At 44.9% G+C, this 24,008-nt stretch overlaps 1 protein-coding gene, 1 long non-coding RNA gene and 2 other non-coding genes across 4 annotated transcripts in view; 1 reads left to right on the top strand and 3 right to left on the bottom strand.

Moving 5' to 3' along the window:
• Window positions 1-20,740, bottom strand: part of Dcaf12 (DDB1 and CUL4 associated factor 12) — a 25,381-nt gene extending 4,641 nt beyond the window's left edge. Inside the window, exons 1-9 of the mRNA XM_034502379.2 lie at window positions 20,641-20,740; window positions 20,491-20,556; window positions 18,244-18,892; window positions 17,065-17,319; window positions 7,030-7,236; window positions 5,680-5,740; window positions 3,659-3,852; window positions 2,746-2,811; window positions 532-694 (exon numbers count right to left, since the gene is read on the bottom strand). Of these exons, the coding sequence (XP_034358270.1) occupies window positions 532-694; window positions 2,746-2,811; window positions 3,659-3,852; window positions 5,680-5,740; window positions 7,030-7,236; window positions 17,065-17,319; window positions 18,244-18,321 (1,024 nt within the window). The 5' untranslated portion in view covers window positions 18,322-18,892; window positions 20,491-20,556; window positions 20,641-20,740. The remainder of the gene's footprint in view (window positions 1-531; window positions 695-2,745; window positions 2,812-3,658; window positions 3,853-5,679; window positions 5,741-7,029; window positions 7,237-17,064; window positions 17,320-18,243; window positions 18,893-20,490; window positions 20,557-20,640) is intronic.
• Window positions 9,409-9,539, bottom strand: LOC117709686 (small nucleolar RNA SNORA36 family). The gene has a single exon (XR_004606931.1). It is a non-coding gene; the product is annotated as a small nucleolar RNA SNORA36 family (small nucleolar RNA).
• Window positions 15,794-15,900, bottom strand: LOC117709779 (U6 spliceosomal RNA). Its single transcript, XR_004606996.1, has one exon. It is a non-coding gene; the product is annotated as a U6 spliceosomal RNA (small nuclear RNA).
• On the top strand, window positions 19,432-24,008 carry LOC143442470 (uncharacterized). Its single transcript, XR_013110715.1, has 2 exons — window positions 19,432-20,673; window positions 20,774-24,008. It is a non-coding gene; the product is annotated as an uncharacterized LOC143442470 (long non-coding RNA).

The following is a 24,008-nucleotide window of genomic DNA, read 5'->3' as shown; positions in this document are numbered from 1 at the left end:
CTGGTCTAAAGAATGAGTTCCAGGACAGCCAGGGCTGCAGTCTGGGCAGAGGCTAGGGGTATGGGTGCAGTTCAGCAGCAGAGCATTTGCGAGCAAGCACAGATCCCCACTCACTCATCAGAACGAAAACAAGTATTTTCTTGTTCTACCTCGAGTTGTTAACTGTCACATCGTACACATATTTACACTTATGTACATATTTATCATCACATCCAAAAGTGATCTCACGCTCTTCTGACCACACCAATCAACATCATCTAGTTCCGAAGAACGTTAGCTCAGGTAGGGCCCCAGCTAGTTCCACAGGACTAATGCTAAGTGCTTATTGTCACACGGGTTTGTACCAAAGGGTTCTATAGCCTGAACACTCTGTTGCCACATGCAGGTAATTCAGTTCCTATATTTGTTACCAAATACTTATAAATGCAACACATGCATCACTGCTCTTGTTTGAAGTCAAAGAAGAAACAAAAGGTGAAAACCATTTCAATCTAGCTAGCCATAAGCCTGAAGGGACACACAGGGACTTACCACTGCCTCGCTCCCTGGAGCAGACAGACTTGACGTTGTACGATGGCTGCCGTGGATCCAAGAAGGAGACATGCGCTTGAGAGCCCACTGCATACACTGACCATTCACTACCATAGGCCAGACACACGTTTTCTCTACAATATGGCAATTTGGTGGAAAGGAGCTGAATAGAGAAGATACACACGTTCATAACAGCATACAACAGGCATTGTTCTTGCTCCTTCATCTGTGAGCTTCCTTTACACACAAACTACCTAAGTCAGGGACAAGACAAAGCCTTCTAGGTTAGGGGAAAGGGAAAACTGGAAGTAGATAATCAGAATGTCGAGAAAAGCCAAGAACTGTAGCTTAATTCTAGAAATGAGCCCAGGACACTGAGACCTAGTTTCACCCTCTCCTGCTGCTCTTCAGATAAAGGGGCTCCTTTCTGGATATCCTCAGCCAATTGCCCAAAGGAATAAGAACTGTATGCCAGAAAGAGCATACCCACAGGACAGACTCCATCCCAGGTAACCTGAGTCACCTTTGACCCTTGTGGGCTAGAAAATCTAGTCTCTACCTGCTGTAACTATGCTAACTATGCAAGTCTATTGGAGGGCAAAGCTGCCATGGCACAAGGGAACTGTCAATTCCCTGAGCCCTGTTTCCTCTTTACAAAAAGCTTATTACAGATATTATAAGCAGCACAGGCAAGACAGGAAGAAATGACCCACATATACACACTTTACTGTACAAAAAAGTTGCTACCAAGTATTATAAATAAATCTGTATTCTTCTTAATTGTGCTATTGCAATCTTGGGTGTCATTAGAAGATTTTCTTGTGGTCCTGGTGCTGTGAGGCCAGGGGAAGGTGCCAAGCTTGAGAGAAGCCAGGGCTCCCAGTGAGCCTGGTTTTTTTTTTTTTTTTTTTTTTTTTTTGGTTGTTGTTGTTGTTTTGAGATAGGGTTTCTCTGTGTAGCCCTGGCTGTCCTGGAACTCATTCTGTAGACCAGGCTGGCCCCAAACTTAGAAATCCGCCTGCCTCTGCCTCCCAAGTGCTGGGACTAAAGGCGTGCACCACCACTGCCCGGCAAGCCAATGTAACTAAATAAAAAACATTGGGATGGGGGACTGGAGAGATGGCTCAGTGGTTAAGCGCACCGACTGCTTTTCCAGAGGTTCGGAGTTCAATTCCCAAAAACCACATGGTGACTCACAACATCTGTAATGGGATCTGATGCCCTCTTCTGGTATGTCTGAAGACAGCTACAGTGTACTCATATATGTAAAATAAACAGATCTTTAAAAAAAAAAAAAAAAAAAACCCAATAGCCGGGCAGTGGTGGCACACACCTTTAGTCCTGGCACTTGGGAGGCAGAGGCGACGGATTTCTGAGTTTGAGGCCAGCCTGGTCTACAGAGTGAGTTCCAGGACAGCCAGGGCTACACAGAGAAACCCTGTCTCAAAAACAAAAACAAAAACAAAAACAAAAACAAAAACAAAAAAACAAAAAACAAATCCCAAACCATCGGGATGGCAGTTCACATTTGTAATCCCAGCATTTGAGAGGCTGAGCCACAAAGATTACTGGTTTGAGGCCAACCTGAATTAAAGAGTTCCAGTCTAGCTTTGATAACACAGTAAGACCTCATCAATATAAAAACCCAAACTGGGTATAGTAGTGCATGCCTTTGATCCCAGCATTTAGAGGGCAGAGGTAGATGGATCTCCAAATTCCAGACTAGCCTGATGTACAGAGCCAGTTTTTGAGCTATACGGAGAAACCCTGTCTCAAAAAAAACCAAAACAAACCAAAAACCCAGATTATTAAGAGACTATTTCGAGTTCAAGGCCAGCCTGGTCTACAGTGTGAGTTCCAGGCAGCCAGGGCTACACAGAGAAACCCTGTCTCAAACAAACAAATAAACAAACAAGGAAGAAAAAAAGGCCTTTGCTTGCTTAGGCATGGCAGTGGCTGTTGGTATTTTCCAGTCTTTGAGAGGTTCTTTAGAGGCAGGAAGATAAGTTTAAGGCCAGACTGGAATAAATTAAAAGGAAAGATCCCCAAACACACTTTGCCTCAAGAGAGGCAATGCCCGACTTAAAACTTCTTTTGCAACTCTACTCCCAGATCTTGGGAGAAAGGTGTTTTGGTCAAGTCTACTCTGAGTCTGGGAGGACAGTATTCTAACCCTATGGTAAATTATATAAAACTACCAACTCATGTTCTCACCTTAGACAATGTATTTTCTGCCTTCCAGAGATGAAAGTAGCCATCTAGCGATACTGCTCCCAACTCCTACAAGAGCAATGAAAAAGAAGTTACTATATGACCTGCAGCAAACTCAAGTCCCAGAATACACAGGTGAAGGAGCTGAGAGCTGGGGCTTCTCTTGTATCAAGGATGCCAGTAATGATAAGGTCACACGGCCATGGGCTGCAGCCACATCGTATATTCAATTCCACAAGCACATGAACACACATCTGTGCGTGGAAATGTCCTTCCCGTGCTACTCACTGCCCTGACATCCTTAAGACGGTTAGAGCACAGCTCAGGTGAAAGGCTGCTTTTCTGTAGGTGCAGGGAGAAACCTACCTCTAGTGAATCACCTTTCAAACTGACCCTTGTACATGTGGTGAACATGTGCATGCAAGACACTCATACACATAAATATTTTTTTTAATGAATCAAATTGTGTCCCTTTTTAAATTTCGAAGAAGCCTGTCTGCTCTCTGGGCTGAGTTCATCCTTGGAGTCTGCCTACACCCTCACTGTCAGGAGGTCTGACCCAGTGACCAGTGGGAAGTGTAAGATAAAGAAGGCAGTCAAAACTGGGAGCTTAAAAACAAGGTCAGTATGTAAATCAAACCCAAAATAGAGCACTTGAAAAGGCACATGCAAATGAGGTAGGGTCAGCTTAGAGTGGTCCCCAGGAAACTATGACCACAAACATGGTCTACCCAGACAAATACAGTACAGACACAGGCTAGGCTTCACAGTCTCAGTTGTAAGCACTCACCAGCATCCCTGAGCCTCTAAAGACATGCTGTGTTACATGCCAAGTTACACAGCAAGCACTGTCTTGGAGGGGAATGGATAAAGTCAGAAGGGACAGGCTTCTGGAACTCCCTTGGTGAATTCATACCTTGTTCTTGTTGTTGAAGGCTAAAGCCCGCACCTTGCAGTTGTCCGGGTTTGTATCCTCCTTGGGGATATCCTTTAAGGCCTTGTGAGTGATGTGAGCATACACAGGGACTGGTGACACGTTATGTCTTGCATCACTTTTGGTCAACACATCATCTGTCACCTCCCAGAGTCCCATAGACCCATCCCGTGAGCCTGCAGTATAGGACATTCACAGATGCCATATATAAGTGACCCTCCACAGTAAACCATACAGAAGACCACAGGGGCCTTTCATTTCAACAACCAGCCTAGCACTGAACCTTGGCTACATGGCCCACCTCAAACACTGCAGTGTTCTTTAAGACAGATTTCCCTCTGTAACCTATGCTGGCCTCAAACCTGCAGCAGTATGCCTGCCTAGCTTCCCGAGTGCTGGGATTACAAGCATAAGCCATCATATTTAGTTTAGATTTCTTCTTCTAGACTTTTTCCTCCAGAAACATCTCTTTATATTCAATTCTAGGGAGGTCTATGAGCAAATTTAAAGAGATGTACCTGGTTCTGCCTTCTGAGTGTGGGATTAAAGGCATGCACCACCATACCTGGCCAAGAATAAATCATTAGTGTTGGGGCTATAAACTCCATAGAGCACTTGTCTAGCACTCATGGAAGTCCTGGGTGCAATCCCAGCATCATGTAAAACCTGGTATGATGGTATATGATTGTGATCCAAGCCCTTGGGAGGTGTTCAATATTAATCCTTAGCTACAGAGTCAACCTGAGCTAAGCATGGGCTATATGAGAAGATCTCATATAAAAAAGTGTCCGGTGTTTGTGCTGGGACTATAATTTAGAAGTAGATTAGTTGTCTGAGCACAAGGATGTGAACTGTTTGTTTATGACATCACTATGATCCCCTAGCCATGCTGGACCTCTCTGTGTAGAACACGGTAACTTCAAACACAGAGATATGCCTGTCTCTGCCCCAGGAGTGCTAGATTGAAGGTGTGCCCCATCGTCTTTGGCTCCTGAGTTCAATTTTGAATAACAACAAAACTCATAAATTATTTTCCTTAGCAAATAAGCAACAGGGAACAAGTTTTCTTTTTTAGAGCCTCTGCCCAGTGCGGAGTCCATGCCCAGGGCCTCACACATTCAAAGTAAAGTTTTCCTTGAACTTTTCTCTGAATGTACTACAAGACAGAGTACTGTCCCTCTGCAGCAGCACTGGGCACATGCTCCCGCCAGAGACAGCTTACAACATAAGGCTCACACACAAGTACGCCCTCCTGCTCTTCTCTTCCATTCTTCCTATTTCAGGTTTTGAGCCCAAGCTGGCCCATGAATGCCTAATCTTCCTCCTTTTGTCCCCCCAATGGTTAGAAAGAAAGACAGAACGGACACTAAGAGCAGTCCTCTGATCTCCATATATGGCGTGAGTATATCACAGAGAATAACCAATCCATCATTAGAAATAGAAGGTGGAATGACACACAAAATCTCCTAAGCTGGGTGTAGCGGGTACACTTATGGTATCAGCACTTCAAATTATTAGGCAGAGCTGGGCAGTGGTGGCTCAAACCTTTGATCCCAGCACTCAGGAGGGAGAGGCAGGTGGATCTCTGAGTTCGAGGCCAGCCTGGTCTACAGAGTGAGTTCCAGGACAGCCAGGGCTACACAGAGGAATCCTGTCTCAAAAAACAAAAAACAAAGAAAACAGCTTAGGCAGAGGGACTGCTGCAAGTTCAAGACCAGTCCAGACCACATATGAGTTCCAGACAAGCTACGGCTACAATGTGATACCCTGTCCCGTTCCCAAAAACCAGTAGAGGAGCATGAGGTAGTAGAGTCTGGGAAATGAAACTGGGTGGTAAGGGTTCCCCGTCAGCATTTGCATGCCCTGATTTCAACCTAGTACCACCTAACTAGTGAGTAAATAAAAGTAACCAAACCGGGCACTCTGTGGTTACTTTCTATCACGCTATCATTTTTAACATTGCCTTTACCACACCAAAACTTCCTAAAGGAGGGCAACTTTACCAGACACTGCCATAGTATCGTTGATCCATGCAATAGAAAAGATCCAATCCTTGTGTCCATCCTTAGAGGGGTAAGTGACATGTACAGAGAGGAAAAACAAAAACAACAACAAGGATTAGTAAAACAAGAGCTACAGTGAATTCTTCTGAAAAGCGCGCAGGTCTGACTAAAAAAAAATCTTGTAAAAATTTTAAGTATGAAAGGGCGTGGTTGCATATGCTTGTAATTCAGGAAGCTGAGGCAGAGGAGATCCTGCCGCAGAACAACAGGGCCAGCAAGACAGCTCAGCAAGTCAAGGTGTTTGATGCCAACTCTCACGACCAGAGTCTGGTCTCCAAAACCCACAAGAAAGGAGGAGAGCATTGATGTTCTCAATGTCCTCTGACCTCCAATGTGCATCTATACACACATATAAATAAATGTAAATCAACAGGCAAAGAAAAACGTGGGTCTCTGATGATCTTAACTTGTGGAATAAGATCTCCTAATATCTGGGGAGAATTAAAGGCAGAATAAACCTGGCAGTCCTGCAGACAGTAAGAACACCCAGAGGGGCACACAATGTTAATCCCAGCACAGGGGAGGCTGGAGGAGCTGAGTGAGTTTGAGGCCAACCTGATCTATACAGGGAGCTCCAGGATAGCCAGGGCTACATACCCTGTCTCCAAAAAAAAAAAAAAAAAACCCAAAACAAACAAACCCCAACACCAACAACAAAAACAGACTATCAGACAGCAAGGCTTCCAGCTTTCTACCCTGGAGTCGTGTCTCCTGCCTGGAACACTCCCATGGCTGGTGCTCACAGTTTCTTTAAGCAGCCCTGCTCATGTCTCTCACTGAGGCTTTCTTTGACTGCTTTCTGAAACAGCAGCCCCTGCAGCTTGGTTTCCACCCCTTGAACTGCTGGTACTCCTCCTCTACGGCATGTTGTACTGGCATGTCATGGAGACCGACTTGTACAATTCACAGACTGATTTACACACCACTCAACACTATACTGAAGGCAAGGGCTTTATTAACTTCATCTATCTTATACTTCTGGAGCCCAAACGACACCCGACTATAGATCAATCGGTAAGTTTATTTTCTGACATGGCAATGAGAGATATGTGGACCCTCTGAATTGAAATACACACCGCTATTGGCCACAGGGATCTGCCAATTTTGTCTCTTTTATTAAACGCACATGCTGGTTCTTATTTATGGGATCCCAATCTTCACCCTCTCTGCTCTCTTCCACCCCTCACCACCATTTCAGGAGAAACCTGAAAGCCACCCTTTTCTAGGTAAGGAGAGGATCTATGTTTTAAAACAAGGTTACTTCTAACTACAACCAATGGAAAAACTTACATCACCCACACACACAGGATCTAACGTAGGCAGGCGATAGATGGCAAGACTGTTTGGGTTGTCTCCTCCAGTGGCTAGGAGTGTTCTAGAAGGATTCAGTTCAATTGCATGGATACCACAGCCCTGCTGAGTCCCACCTCCAGGTTCCCGGTCTTTCAGAATGGGAATCTTGGTGATCTGGCCTGTCTGGACATCCACAACAAAGAGCTGCAAGAGAGAAGGGCACATAAAACAACAGTGTCTGTTTAATGTAGTCAACACTTAAATTCTCCGTGGAGAGTCTGATTAGAGTCTATTATAGCAGACCCTGGGAACTTTAAGTGTTTTCTGTTGTGAGAAAAGGTCTCACTGTGTAGCCTTAGCAAGAACTCACTATGCAGAACAGCTGGCCTCCAACTCACAGAGCTACTTTCCTCTGCCTCCCAAGTACATATATACCACCATGCATAGCATTTATATACTTTGGAGACAGGGTCTCACTGTAGCCCCGACTGGCCTGGAATTCATTATGTAGACCAATCTGGCCTTGAGGTTCAGACCCACCTGCCTCTGCTGAGATTAAAGGCATGTGCTGCAAAACCCAGCAGAAATCTCAACTATTAATGGCATGGCTGAGGCCACTAGTCATATGAAATATGAAAATAAGAGATAAGTTTAATATTCTATATTAACAGATTAGAAAGTATTAAATGCTGTCAATGAGGGTGTTATATCACCTTCAATGTGCCAAATCTCACCTGACCTCATAAACTAAGCAGGGTTGGGCCTGGTTAAGTACTTGGATGGGAGACCATCTAGGAATACCAGGTGCCGTAGACTTAAAAGACAGTACTAAACTTTGCCCAGGCTTAACATGAGGTTAGTCCTTTCCTTCCACTGTGGGATCCAAGGATTGAACCCGTCTTCAGACTACTTGGCTGCCTCGCTGGTCTCTTCATATTTATCGATACTACAAAGATTTGGCACAAAATGTAACAGCATTCACCTAGAGGGCCCAGTGGTTAAGAACATGTACTTGCAGTTCTCAGTTTGAGTCTAAGCACCCATGTAAGGTGGCTCATAAGTATCTGTAACTATAGCTACTTTCTCTGGCCTACGTAGCCATCTTCATTAACCTACACACAGTTATACCCATACACTTGATTAAGTAAAAGAAATCTTAAAATAGTAGTATACAGTCACTTTATTGATTAGTTCTGCAGGGTATTTAAAAGCTGATGTGATTTGAAATGCAGAGTGCTCAGGCAATCAAAATCATGCCCACATCTTCTCCTTTGTGCTTGCCGAGCACGTGAGTGCCTCATGTGGGACAGCGCATACTGCCTCTTCACAGGACGCACAGGGATGAGGCTCTATGCAGATCCCTGCTAAACACTCAGAACAGGGCCACTCCACATTAACCTACTGGGATCCGAGCCAGAAACTGGCAGCACAGCAAGGGAAGCCTCAGGCTCTAGCTCCCTGAATCTCCCCTTTGAGGACAGGAGGAAGAACACGCAGAGGCTGTTGCTGAGGAAAATGTAAGATTATAAGCAACGTATGTAGGCGGGAATGTGAAGACATAGAAATGCACCCACAGGACAAAGGTTTTCAAAAGGAAAGAGAACCTTACAAAGTTACTAAAACCGCAATATTCTTTCTAACATGGAATCTACCACAGAAAGAAGAGCAACAAGACAAGAAGATAAACAACTCTGGGCCAGAAGGATGGCTCGGTGGGTAAACCAAATACTTTCAAGATCCCTAAGAACCACATGGTGGAAGGAGAGAATCAATTCCCTCAAGTATTTTCCTCTGATCTCTACACCCACACATGTTGACCGAGATCTTGATACTGACATTAAAAAAGGTGGGTGGTAGTGGTACAAGACTTTAGTCCCAGCACTTGGAAGGCAGAGGCATGCAGATCTGAGTTCGAGACCAGCCTGGCTCTACAGAGTGAGTTCCAGGACAACAAAGGCTACACAGAAAAACAAGTGTCAGATAGACAGAAGCCAAACCAAAAACAATAGGGAGTAAAGGAGAGAGCCAGGACTAAGAAACGAAACCAAGGTCCTGCAGTGTGCCAAGAAGGAAAACAGGCCACTAGTCATCCATCTCACTGCTGTAAAAAACTAGCCCACAGAAGCAGCTTACAGGGTTATTTTGGCTCACCGTTCCCAAGTACTATCTTTTTTACTTATTTTTATTTTTTTTATTTTTTGGTTTTTCCAGACAGGGTTTCTCTGTGTAGCCCTGGCTGTCCTGGAACTCACTCTGTAGACCAGGCTGGCCTCAAATTCAGAAATCCGCCTGCCTCTGCCTCCCAAGTGCTGGGATTAAAGGTGTAGCCACCACTGCCTGGCTATTTTTTTTTTTTTTAACTTTTTAAAATTTTGTCTGTGTAGGCTAGAAGTACATGAATAGAGTAATACTCTCTATTCAGTAATTTCCCTCAGCCAATTTCAATGTCCCAAAGTTTAATTAACAGAACAGGGATGCTGCCCTGAACTGAACTCAACACTTTGGAGCCCAGCTACTGTCTTATCAAGGAGGACGACCATGGCAGCAAGAGCTTGAAGCAGCCATGGTCAGGAAGCAGAGATGAATGCTAGCTTTTTTATTCTCTCCGTTAGCTCACAATTAGAGTAAGCCTTCCACCTTAACTGACTTACTATAGATTAGCTAACCACCTGGTCATAGATTGCATACTTATTTGTGTGAACATTTGTGTATCTTACTTTGTCCCAAGATAGTTTTGATTTTGTTTTAAAGACAGTCTCATTATGTAGCCCTGACTGGCTGAGCTGGAATTCAGTATGTAGATTAGGTTGGCCTTGAACTCAGAGATCTGCCTGCTTCTTATCGCCCAGATACTGGTCTTCACTACTTTTGTCTCCATTGAAACAAAGTCTCATGTAGCCTCAGCCTCAGAGCAGATAACACTGAACTCCTGGTCCTACTTCCCAGGTGCCAGAGATACAGGGGCATGCCGCTATGCTCAGCTTCCTTCAGTTTTCCATGGCCACAGAGTACTTTATCGTATACAAACTAGCATTTAATGAATACATTCCTTATTCTTCAAAATTTATGCTGTGTCCCTATTTTTAATATAGACATATGATCAAAAGTTGGGCATGGTGGCGTACATATGTATTTGGTGCTTTGATTTCTACAAGAAGCCAGTACCTCATCTTCTGGGAGCAGTCATTTAATCAGTAGACGATAGAAGACTTTCACACCCCAACAGAGTATTTCGGTGTGTGAGGATTGAACCCTGAGCCTCAAGTACTTTTCTGTTTCCCAGAAACAAGGTACTTTTATAGCAATACAATGGTAATATATTTTTTGTTTTGTTTTTCAAGACAAGATTTCACTGTGTAGTCCTGGCTGTCCTGGAACTTGCTCTATATAGACCAGGCTGGCCTCGAAGTCACAGAGATCTGCCTGCCTCTGCCTCCAGAGTACATGTACCACCACTACCCAGCTCAAATAATCATTTATAGAATATGTATTTATAAAACAGTGCTCAACCACTACCTGGCTCACAATATTATTAGAACTTTAGGAAGTCTAACACTGGCCCAGGACAGTCAGATATTGACTCATCAGTCTAGGGTTGTTCCAGTGAAAAGGTCTGAGAACTATGGTTTAATATAAAGAATTCTGACAATTGAGATAGAGAATCAGGGCCCAAATTCTGGGCCAGTTTCTCTTATCTTTTATAATAGGAAAATATAGCCCTGCGTGTAAGGTTCAGGCAGGGACAGTCCTAGATGTTACCAGGACAAACTTTTACTTGTCTCATGTCACAGAAAACTTATTTTTTCTTTCTTTTCTTTTTTTGAGACAGGGTTTCTTTGTGTAGCCTTGGCTGTCCTGGAACTCCCTCTGTAGACTAGGTTGGCCTCAAACTCACAGAGATCCACCTGCCCCTGCCTCCCAAATATGCTACCACTGCCTGGCTTTTCATTTTTAGTATTGGTGTCACACATGATAAGTACGTTCTTGGCCACTGAACTATACCTACCACCCTAACACCCAACTTCTCACTGACCATACTCGTGGGGCTGATACTTTAACAAGGATGTCCAGCTGGCATGGAAGCACACAACAGTAATCCTGGTACTGACTATAATACTATCAAAGATCCAGCCAGGACAGAAGGCCATGAGTACCAATAAGGTCACACATATCCAGCAGCCCAAACCTCAAATAAACTACTCCTGAAATAAAGGATCACACATTAAATTATGCACATGTTCTCAAGAAGAAGTACAAGTAAGTGTTCAAAAGTGCATCGCAGTGTGCCTATGAGTTCATTATGGTCACTGGAGATGGCTAAGAGGGAAAGTGACATTTCTGTCCCCACAGCAGAAGTCAGGGCTGACATCTCCTACAGGGTGGCATAGTCCTGAACAATAAACATTTTGTCAATATCCTGAAGGAGAAAAACTGCACTAAGTCATTATGATTTTGGTAATCTGAGCAATCATCTCAGGAATCATTAATATTACAGCTGCTTTCAACACTAATGCTTAACCATTCTACCTCCAAAACTAGGCTGCCCCAAAGGTCTCCTTCCCATCTGACAACCAATTGCAGCAACTCGTTGTCTACTTCATGACTATGAATTCCATCAGTGAACGCAGCAGCACACCCAGGCACATGACGTAGGGATAAAGAAAAAGCAACCCAAACAAACACCAGAGTCAGCCTGGTACGTTGGCTGGGCTTTGGTGCTCTGATAAAAAAATTAATTCTACAGAACATCAGTCAGTATCTGAGCGGGTCATTCGCCAATCGTCTCTGAATGGAGATCAAACATGACTACTGTCAAAGCCACAGCAGACTAACCTGGTGAGTAATAGTAGCTGCTTCATCATTACTAGTTACAGCTTTACTGCCCAACAGTATCCCTTTGATTGCCTTCAACTCCTGGTGGCAGAGTTGCCTCTTGGTTCTAGCTCTTGAATACTGGGATTATGGGCATGAGCCCTCCCCCCAACCCCCCCACATGTGGAGCTAGCTTTTTTTTTTTTTTTTTTTTTTTGAGATTGGTGTTTTCCAATATAGCCCTTGCTGCCCTGGAACTAACTGTGTAGATGAGGTTGACTTCTAACCTCCATGGTTCTCTTGCCTCTGCTTCCTGAGCAAGAGACCACTCCTGGCAAGGATACTTAAATTAGGGGCGAATTCATTTCTCATCATGATACCCTCTACCGAGAAGCTATAAGGGAGCTGCACAGTAGAACAAGTGAGACAAAACCATTCACTCTAGCCAGGGAGAACCTGTATCGCAGGAGGGAGAGGACGTCCTTGTAAGAGCAAACAAACAAACCCTTCTGAGTAAACCACCTCGAACTGCACATATCAGACACTCCTCCCCTTCTCCTGACTGCTTGTCCTGTAGTAGTGCCTGCCTTGTAACTACAGGAATACTCCCAAGGTTATGCAAAGGTCCTTAACCATTTTGGCTCAATAGTAATCACCTTTGAAAAAAATCACAGGAAAACTAGGAACTGCCCCACATCCTGTCCAGAAAATACTCAAACAAAATAAAAACTTGAAATTTAAAGGAAGGCTTATGTGACAGAAGCCAAAAGTGTCTTTTATTTCATAGTAACACAGCAATTTCAATGCTCTTGTAAATTAGTAACTCCCATACTACAGATTTTACCTTCTCCTAAATATCAACCAATTGATAAACACATCATTACCTCAGGCCCTACCTGAGTTGACTTACATCTTTCTCTTTGTCCTCTCCTTCCGTCATTTGGACTTAGTCCATTATCTCTAGTAAAAGCCCTGGGAATTTCTCCTGCATTTTCTTCTCCCTAGAGCAGTACTCTAACCTTATCGTCTCCATGTCTCTCCATTCTGCTATAAAATAATCTTAAACAATCAGTTTTCCACAATCTAACCTAGTCTAACTCTCCTCTAGATACCTCAACTGTTTGTACTGAAATTTCAATCTCCCTCACAGCCCTCCCTATCTACCTACCTATCTACCTACCTACCTACGTGAGATATGGCCTGAGTATACAGCTATGGCTGGCCTTGAACTCAAGAGATCACCTGCCTCAGCCTCCCAGCTAGTTTCCAACCTTCAACCGGAACACCAGACTGTAAACCAGGAGACCCTCCTGCCTCAGCCTCAAGTGCTACAGTCTCACCCAGCTGACACAGAGGACTGGCATACCAGATAATGCTCTTACTGTTTTATAGAAACAGAACCAATGGCAGCTGGAAGGTGGAGAGGCAACAAGCTTAAGAGTCCAAGGCAGCCTTTGGCTACATGAGATCAGACTGCAACCCATCAATAGAACCAAAGACCAATGGTAAAAATAAGAAGTATTTGCCAAACGTCACAAAGCCAAGGGGGTAAAAACACTATCCTTAGTTTCCTGCTTTGGTTCTAAAAGCTGAGCAAAGAGAAAACAACACTATAAAAACAAAACAAAACAAAAAAACCAGTTCTTGGCATGGTGGCACACACCTTGAATCCCAGCACTTGAGAGGCAGAGGCAGGCAGATCTCTGAGTTTGAGGCCAGCCTGGTCTACAAAACAAGTTCCAGAACAGCAAGTGCTTCACTGAGAGACCCTGCCTCAGTAAAAACAAACAAACAAAAATAACAAAACCCAGCTTGGTTTTGTGGGGGTGTGTCTCTGACTCTCTTGCCCGTTCTTGGGATGCCTTTCCTACTGACTTGAGGGTTTGTGCCTGGTCTGTAACTTGTTATGCCTTGTTCAGGTGATATCCCTGGGAGGCCTGCTCCATGGAGGAGCAGTGGATTTAGGAGAGAGGGAGGGTGTGTGTGTGTGTGTGTGTGTGAGGGGGGTGGATCTGAAGGAGTGAAGGGAGAGGAAACTGAGTTTGGGATGTAATGCTAGAGCACTGGCTTGATTCCCAGCACCACATGGTGTCTGACAACTGCAGTGACTGCAGTTCTAAGACAGGCAGTCCCACTCCTGACCCTCTGCACATGTGGTGCACATACATACACACAAAGTACTGGACACATAAAAAGAAAAACAGCCAACAGGCAAGCGTGGTCGGACCTGTCTATAATATCAGCGACTGTGAGACGGGGGAGGATCGAGATTAGGACCTGTCTATAATATCAGCAGCTGTGAGACCGGGGAGGGGAGGGGGGGGGAAGAAATCAGGATAATCAGGATTCTCAAGGTTGCTTGGGTATACAGTAAGGCCAGCCTGAACTACATAATAAGACCCTGCCCCCCAAGAACCTCCACTAGTTCCAAGTATTTTAAGTTATAAAGGCAGGAAGACAGAAATAGGTATCAAGTGTAAATTAGGGGACAGGAGCGTTTGCATACAACTTTAATCCCAGGGTTGGGGAGGTAGAAGCAAGCAGATCTCTGTGAATTCAAGGCCAGCTTGGTCTACACAGAGAGCTCCAGGATAGCCAAGGCAAACAGAAAGGGACTCGAGGGCAAGCAAAGGATGGTAAAGTGAGGAGGGCACTTAGCTTGCCACTAAGGTTGAGGACATGAGTTCTATCCCTAGAGCCACGTGGAGGAAGGAGAAAACCAACTCTGTCCTGACCTCCACATGCTCCCAGTGGCAAATGTAGCACCCACTGACACAGGTGAAATTTAAAAAATAATTAATTAATCCCAGCACTTGGGAGGCAGAGGCAGGTGGATTTCTGAGTTCCAGGACAGCCAGGGCTACACAGAGAAACCCTGTCTCGAAAAAAACCCAAATAATAATAATAAAAATAGATTTTTAACTTAGGAAGAGAGAAGTAGGTATCAATAGTAAATTTTTACAAATTTTTACTAATGTTCCGTGTATGGGTGTTTTGTCTGTATGTATGTCTACGCAGCACATATGTGCCTGGCACCCTCAGAGGCCAAAAGACAGCGCCAGATCTTCTGGGACTGGACTACGAATGGTTATGAGCCACCAGTGATTAGTAATATGCTCATCTTCAAAATACTATCAATAGATCATTAAAAGAAACAGGAGATTGTTTTCTACTCCAAGCATGACAATGACAGTTTCCTAAACCACAGGGCAAGACTGAAATCAGAAAAAGGAAGTCTTGTGCAGGCTTGCTCGTAGCACCTAGTTTTGAAAGTGTTATGTGTAAGACAACGTTTAACAGAAGTGAAAATTGGGCCCCAGGCACCATAGTATTACTTCCTTCCTCAAAACTCATTAAAATTTTGCCTATGACCTTTATAAAGACACTACTAGTACTTATGGTAGTTTTTGTCATTTTTATTTTTGGCACTTTTATTTATATTTGGCAGTGGGTACACAGGTCCCAGCAAGCATGTGTAGCTCAGCTTGAGGTAGTCTGTTCTCTCCAGCACATGGATTTTGGGGGTCAAAGTCAGGCTGGCAGGCTTGCCAAGTTTTACCCACTGAGCACCCAAGGTTTTTTTTTTCTTTTTTAAAATCTTACATTATTATTATTGGTGTGTGGTGTAAGTGTGGTGTACGTTTCGGGCAGCACACCCACCAGGGCAGGCATGAGCCCTCGTCTTCCACCTTTCTGTGGGTTCTGGGGATCAGGCCTGGGCAGCAAGCATTCAACAGTCTCACAGGCCCGTGGTTCTTGATGTAGAGTAATCTCTTTTAAATAACCCCACATATGTTTTAGTCCAGGGTCAATCTACTCACCATTCTAACATTACCTGTCTATTCACACTAAGTGAGTTGAAAACGGAGGGAGGGATAGCCAGAATAATTTGCCCAACTCTAATGTCTTCCCATCTGTACCCTTCTACTCCAATCATATCCACTTTTCTAAAAAGATAAAACACTTCACAGACTTGTGTGTCATCCTTGTGGAGGAGCCATGCTAATCTTCTCTGTGGTGTCCCAACTTAAGTATATATACAGTGCTAAAGCAAATACCACACCCACTCTTTTGACTGTCTTCTTGCTTGTAACCATACTGGTCACACAGTTTCCTGGTAACATTACCCCCCCAATTACTTATAATCCTCCCTCTCTTTAAAACTGCTCCCCTACTCTCATGTCATAATTTTCCTCTCTTCTTTGCAAATGCCCATACCCTAAAATATAACACCAGGTGCACATTTCTTGTCTTTATTATAGAAACTAATGACATCTTTGCATTTTGTTTGTTCTGAGACAGGATCTCAACTTGGAACTTAGCAATTCTATTGCCTCAACTCCAAAATGCTACATTTGGATTTTTTTTAAGACTATTTTATTTATTTTATGCATATGAGTACACCACCACTGCTCTCTTCAGACACACCAGAAGAGGACATCAGATCCCACTACAGATGGTTGTGAGCCACCATGTGGTTGCTGGGAATTGAACTCAGGACCTCTGGAAGAGCAGTCAGTGCTCTTAACTGCTGAGCCGTCTCTCCAGCTCCCCATTGGGATTCTAACATATGAAAAAGTATTTGTCTAATTTCTACCTTCAGCCAGGTGCTAAATACTTCTAAGTCAAAGGCTGGTACACAGCAATTAAGCTGTTACTATCATGTACCCTAAATGATGCTATGACATCAATTCCTGTCCTTTCTTTGAGGCCTCTTATCTAAAACACTAGAAACAGCAGCACACAGAGTCAGGGGGCCTAAAACACATGTTCATTTGAAGGGATCGGGAGACTCAGGTGAGAAAAGGAGCAGAAAAGGAGGACAAGGCCGTTAATAAAAACGAACAGAAATAAGCTGACAGGAACATCTTTCCCTGAAGAGCCCAGACCCACACTCGAGTTTATTCTTTCCTTGAGCACCTCTTTGTCCTAACACTTCTAATTAAACATCTCTTAATTCCAACTCTGCTTACAAAAATAAAAAAGTAAACAAAGGGGAAGTCAAACAGTGAAAGGTGAGTAAATAAAGTCATTCATCTCAGACCTAAGAAAAAAGAAGCACAGTTGTGCACACCTTTGATCCTAGCTCTGGGGAGGCGGAGGCAGAGGCTAGCCTGGTCTACAGAGTGAATTCCAGGACAAGCAGGACTTACACAGAGAAACCCTGTCTCAAAACAAAACAAACAGCAACAAGAGACAAAGAGCCCTCCTGAGACTTACCGTGTTACATTTCGTGCCACACACCACTTGCCTATGATTCAACCACTGAGACGCAAACACTTTATTAAGGGTCCCGAGGTGAAATTCTCTCTCCTTTAGGAGACTGGGAAGTTGTTGTGCTGCATAGCCATGTAACACCCGAGAGTAGTTGGTTTCATTCTGTAGCCTGACTTCACGGTTCTTCAGGTAGTACACTAGGGATCTCTTCACTGGGGGGAGTCTTTTCCTTTTGTGCAGCGAGTGATCCCAGCCAAACTGTGAAAGTCAACATCAGAAATCAGAGGTTTGGCCACTTTTCCTTAAGACAAGAAGTCTGACCGTCTAGCACTGAAATAAGGTTCTCATAATAAAGTCTACTTAGGAAATGGATAAACAGGCCAAAAAGTTAACTAAACCTTTGAGGAAAGTGGAGGGCTCAGAAATAATATACACCCAGGTGTCCTTGATAGTTAGGAAACGATGTCCATATTACCGAACCCACCTGAGCTGCATTTCTACCCAGCCCCCTTCTCCCTCTCCGCCTGTGCACCCGGTAGAGCATAAAGGGTATAGCTCAAAGAGCCAGACTGGGGTCTCGGATCTTCCAGAGATGTACAGTCAATGGCCGCTGATCAGACTCCGCGCGACTTGCGCTGCGGGCAGTTTTAGAATTCGAAAAATCAAATACCAACGGGGTAACCTGCGTCGGAATCCCAAGTCCAAGAGGCCTTCCTCTCCAAAGGGGGCAGTATAGAGATGACACCTGGTGTTTCTTCTAGGTGTCTAAAAAGAGCCAAAGGGACCAGCACCCAGGTTAGGAGGCGGTTTCCTTGATAAGAGACCATGGGTTCATATTCCTAGTACCACTGGAAAAGGTCGACTTCGGTCTCCTTCCCAGTAACTTCGGAAGGCCGGTCTTACTTCCGATTCCTCTTGTCTTCATTTTCTCCTTCCTCCAGGAACGAGGAGGTCGTGAAGCTCTCCCTGGCTGCAGACTTCCAGCGGAAGGCGTCATTTTGGAGTTTCCTTTTGGCTCCTCACCCTTCCGGGCCGCCTGCACGCCAGTACACTGCAGAAGGACCGGCCACTGCTCTACAGTCCCGGCTCTGGTCCTTGTCCCGCCCTGGCCCCTGGTTCCTGTCCCCAGCTGGAACGCCCTAAGTCCCTGCTGGGTAATGACCCAGGCCTGTAAGCCCTCACCTGCGGGCCCTGAGCGTCGCTCCCGGCTCCTGGCGAGGCAGGCGCTTTCCGCTTCCTGCTAACTGCTTTCCGGGCCATAGTGGGCAGCGCCGCCGTGGCCCCGCAGCCACATGGGGCGGAGGAAGCGAGGGGCGGCAGGGCGGCGGGTCATGTACCGGGCCCTGGGGCCGCGCGCTTTCGTGCGCCCGGCCCGGAAAATGGCCCGGATCCCGGGCAGCAGCCGATCAAAATGAGGCGCGTAAATGGAAGGAGGGAAAATCCGGGTTGGGAAAAGGGAAGGGGAAGGGAAAGGAAAGGAAAAGCAGGAACAAGCAGCTTTCCTACCGCCAGGTCTGGAAAGGACGGCGAGCGGCGAGAACCAAAACACCCCCTCCCACTCGCCCGCGCCCCGTCACTCCTGCGCAGCCGCACATCGCAGCACGTCGCCACGGAGACACCGCCTAGACCAGAGGGGCGGGACTAGGGCAGCAAGGAGAATTGATGTCCTCGGAGAACTTCCGCTTGCCTCTTGCCAATGGCGGTTTAGCTGTGGCCAAGCTGTGGCCAAAGGACTCCAGCCTTCTGGCGGGGCATTTCCGACTTTAGCCAGCTCATCCTCTGGCATGCGGAAGTACGCATGATCTGCCTCGCTGCGGAACCAATCTTGAACCTGTAACCATCATTGTCGGATTAAAGATATTCTAGACACCCTGATTGCCCCGATCGCAATCAGACTATTAAAACACTGGACTCTACGAAATTAAAGTTTTCCTGAGAGCCTCATGCTGGGAGAAGGAAAAGACAAGGGCATAGATGTTAGCCAACAGAGGAACTTGACTCCAGGTAAGATATTTCACAGTTGGGAAAACTTGTCAGACTACCTTCCCAGAGAAACTTGATGAACCGAAGATGGATACGACCACACCTTGACAAAGACTGCATAGTTATGCATAGCTGTTGCCTTTAAGCCTAAACTAAACCACCTGTCAGCCCTGAAGATGGACTTGGATAAGAAAATGTCGCTAGATGTCTTTGTTCTTCCCAATATGACCATGTTAAATCTCCCTTCTTAAAAGTTTTCCCTTACACTTTGTCTTTTTAAGTTGGCCGTTGAGAATGAGTTAAGGCTGCTAGGACCCAGGTTCTGACCCTTATACCTCAGGAAATATGTCTTAACTCCTGCAACTAGCTGCCTCCCATTTAGCGCTTTTTCCCAACTTTCTCACAAACTATCCCTGTGCACGAAAGATTAGATACTGTAAGGGAGGCAGAGAACCCCACTTCACACTCCTTCAAGATGGATTCAGGGCAGGAGGGCAGTAGTATGGTCAGACTTTCCCACATCAAAGTACTTTACCAAAGCAAACACAGGCTGCCTCAACATACCTGTGACACAGGTCTCCCTACACTTAGGGAGTCCCAAGATTCCATTCTGACTCCTATTAAATGAATGGCTCCCTATCCATTTTGACTCCTGTCTAAACCTCAAGTCATTCTCCCCCCCCCCCACACACACACACTTTTTTTTTTTTTTTCTGAGACAGGGTTTCAGTGTCTAGTCTTGGCTGGTCTCTAACTCACCATGGTATATAAATCAGTCTGGCCTCAAAAATTATAGAGATCCACCTACCTCTGCCTCCCCAGTGCTGGGTTAAAAGTATGCTCAAACAAATCTAATAAGCCACTTTCTTTCCATAAAATGTCACCCTTTTTAGGTCTCCAAGGTCTGCTGTCAAAGTCACATTGTCCTTGTGCTTCACGAAATAGACCCAATGCTATAATTCATGTCATTGCCTGCCTTTCTCTTAGAGCCCCAGGCTGGATCTCCATTAAGGAGTGAAATCTTTTTTTTGTTGTTGTTTTTTGTTTTTTGTTTTTGTTTTTGTTTTTTCGAGACAGGGTTTCTCTGTGCAGTCCTGGCTGTCCTGGAACTCACTTTGTAGACCAGGCTGGCCTCGAACTCAGAAATCAGCCTGCCTCGGCCTCCCAAGTGCTGGGATTAAAGGCATGCACCACCACTGCCCAGCCAAGGAGTGAAATCCTGAACCACAGAAAAGAGAGTGGTCATTTTTGGCATGTTCAGTTTGGACTGGCACTGATCACCAAACAAAGGGGGTAGGGCTTCAGGATCACCCTTGCCTCCATTTTCTGAAGATCCTGAAGGAATGTGAGTGCCAGCTTCCACTTTCCTCAGGCAAAGAAACCCTTGGAGGAAGCAGGATGCTCTTGCTTGAGACTGACTGGCCTCAGGCTGTGGTACCCAGTTACCTGCTGGTCCCTCAGCTTCAGGCCTCATACCTCCAGGGAATTGTGTTGGCCCATCTGCAGTTCTGCCTACAAGAAGATTTGATTTGTTTTCCAGATTGAAATGATGTGCCACCATCCCAAATCAGCACAGCAACAAACCCCTAATACTACCTTGGGAGAGGCAGACCCATCTTCCCTGATTAGGTTTGTGTCTTCAGAGATAAACACATTGTGAGTGGGCAGGACTGTGGCAGCCTCCTTTTCTGAGTCTGTTCTGGTTCTGTCTTGCCTCACAATGCTCTAGATGACCCAGGAGTTCGCTGGACAAGAGTCTGGAACCCTTTGAGGATCTCCAGGCCCAGGCTGAGTGGAGCTAGACTCCTGGCATCTTCAGTCCGTGTCAGGACACATAGGACACTGGTGCAGGTTTGTTCTGTAAATTGTCCTGCACACTGACACGACACCTCAGGATTATCCTCAGATCCCCATGCCAGATCATCATCTCTGTGGAAATGGGGTAAAGGTTCACCTGGAAGATTAAAAGTTCACAATTGCTTATTTTTTGTGCTGAGGGCTCCAACTCAAGGCCTTTCTTATGCTAAGTAAATTCTTTACCACTCTGCTATGCCCTCAGCCTTACAATAACTTTCAGTGCTACTGATGGAACCTAAGCCTCTTGCATGGAAAACACTAGCACTGAGCTGTAACCCTGACTCCCATTTTTTTAACCTTTCATTTTTCTTCCCTATTTTCTTCTTCTCCTTTCTTTTTACTTTTTCTCCCCCAACCCCAATTCTCAAGCCAATGATGATGCTGAACTTTGGATCCTCTCTTATTATTTGTGATTCTATTGCTGCAGTGTGTGCCAGGCAAGGTCTCCCCCAACTGAGCTGCACTTCCCTTTGTTTGCTCAGTCTTGTTGTTAGACAGGCTTGTACCGGAGGCCAGGTTGGCCTTGGCCTTTTGATACTGCTCTGGCTTCAGTTTCCTGTGAGCTGGGATTACAGACACGAACCATCAAGCTTGGCTTTTCCTTCCTTAAGAAGTACTGTTTTTGTTTCCCAAGCTAGCTTTAAACTTCCCATTCTTCTGTCTAAGCACACAAATAACTATGATTACAAGTCTGTACCACAAAGCCTGGCTCCTACAATATATATGTATATAAGTAAGTATATATTACATGTATGTTTTTCATGTGTCGTTAGGTGGGTGAATAGACACACGTGGCGGTGTGCATGCACATTGTAGTGGCTTGAATAAGAGTGACCCCCACAGACTTTGAATGCTCGGTCCCTAGTGTGTAGAACTATTTTGGGAAGGATTAGGAGATGTGACTTTGTTGGGGGAAGTTGTGTTGTGGTGGTGGGCTTTGAGGTTTCAAAAGCAAAATGTTGCAGGAAATACTAAAAAAAAGAACCCACACTATTGCCTGTCTGGTGCTGGTGGACAATGGCAGGCCTGTTCTCATTTTGTGGAGATTCTCTAACTCGGAACTCCAAAATCTCTCCACTCAACTTGCCAAGTTCCCTCTGATGTGTCGCCACCACACCGGCCCCATGCTTCAAAACTCCCATGGCCTTTTGTGGTGCACTTCCGGCAGACCCACACTTTCCCGCCGTACCTTTCTCTCTGGAACCTAGTCAAGTTCCAGTCAAGCTGCTGCGTAAAGGAAAACACCACACAAACTTAGTTCAGAATCAGTGGTAACTCAATCGCTGGGTGCATCAACTAGAATCCTAATCTTGTAAGCCATATTAAATCTAAATCCTTTCGTGGTGAATCCAATAAGATTCACCATCTAATCCAAAAGACACTAGTGGCTAAGTCTTGTCCTGTCCCTATCCTAGTCCAAAAGGTCCCTGCTTCTTCTCTTCCCCTGTCCAACCCAGAAGTCCCGCCTACTTGCCTAGTGATTGGCTCCTTTATTCATTAGGGGGATTGTTCACAAGAAGTCACCTGAGTGGTGACTCACTCCTTATCCACAGCCCCACCCAGGACAGGAGAATTAACATCAAAATACAAACAATATCAGGGCTACCCACAACAGCCCAAGTTAGACCCAGTTTCACTCTCAGCTTCAGCTCAGTGCCATACCTACCTACCTTCCTGCCACCATGGCCATCAACTTACCTTCTGAAATTGTAATCAAGTCCCCAATTAAATGCTTTTTAAAAATAAGTTTCCTGCCAGGTGGTGGTGGCACGCGCCTTTAATCCCAGTACTTGGTAGGCAGAGACAGGCGGACTTCTGAGTCTGGTCTACAGAGTGAGTTCCAGGCCAGCCTGTGCTACACAGAGAAACCCTGTCTCGAAAAACCAAAAAAAAAAAAAAAAAAAAAAAAAAAAAAAAAAAAAAAAATTTTTTTTCCTTTGTCAAGGTGTCTCTTCACAGAATTGAAACGTAAATAAGACATTTGTGAATGTGCCTGCATAAAAAGGCCCAAGGTTGATGTTGGAAATGATCCCTCATTCTTCCACCTTGTTCAGTGAGACAGGGTCTCAGTCAAGCCCACTAGTCTCACTAGCTAGCTTGGTCTGTATGAAAATAATATTTTCTTCTAAAACATTTTTGGTATGGTGGTTTGAATGAAAATGGTCCCCATATGCCCATAGGAAGTGGCACTATCCAGAGGTGTGGTCTTGTAGTAGGTGTGGCTTTGTTAGAGGAAGTGTGTCACTGGGAGGGGGCTTTGAGGTCTCAGATGCTCAAGCCCAGAGTCTCAATCTCTTCCTATTGCCTGACAATCTGGATGTAGAATTCCCAGCTACTTCTTCAGTACCATGTCTGCCTGCGTGCCGCCATGCTTCCCAAGATCACAGTAATGGACTGTAAGCTAGCCCTGATTAATGTTTTCCTTATAAGAGTTGCTGTGGTCACGGTGTCTCTGCACAGCAATGGAAAATTAGAAACACTAATATTATTTATCATATATAATATATAATATACAATATAATATATAATATACATATCCCAATTCTGCATATTGTACTGAGAAAGAAGATCCTTCCGTTCTTTCTTATTCAGCTGAATATAGATGAGTTGAAGGTAAGTGGCGGCAGAATTAAGAAAGGTGCCATGAGGGGCTGGGAAGATGGCTCAGTGGTAATGAGCACTGCTGCTCTTCCAGAGAACCCAGGTCCAATTCAGCACCCACAGGGCAGCTCACAACTGTCTGTAGCTCCAGTTCCCAGAGCCCTGACACTCTGTTCTTGGGTACTGCATACATGCTGCACCAATATAATGTAGTTGAAACACTTATACATATAAGATTAAAAATTAAAAAGGTAACATGTCCAATGATCAGGAAGGGGGGAAGCAGAGCTAACAAAACAAACAGCAATGAAATGTTCTTTGAACCCATAGTGTCAACAGAGGTCCCAAGTCCTGGGTTAGGAGTCTGAGATATGTGTCCATGTACACCAAGACATCTGGAATATCACAGTCTGTCTTCAGCGTACAAAGTCTAAATCATTAGTTTACTGCAAAGACAGTTCTGTTAACAAAATGAAATAAAAAATAAAACTAAAAAAATAAATAAA

Source organism: Arvicanthis niloticus, chromosome 5, assembly GCF_011762505.2.
Source record: "Arvicanthis niloticus isolate mArvNil1 chromosome 5, mArvNil1.pat.X, whole genome shotgun sequence".
NCBI classification, from domain to species: domain Eukaryota; kingdom Metazoa; phylum Chordata; class Mammalia; order Rodentia; family Muridae; genus Arvicanthis; species Arvicanthis niloticus.
The sequence above is the reverse complement of the archived record's forward strand: the minus strand, read 5'-3'. Positions and strand labels throughout refer to the sequence as shown.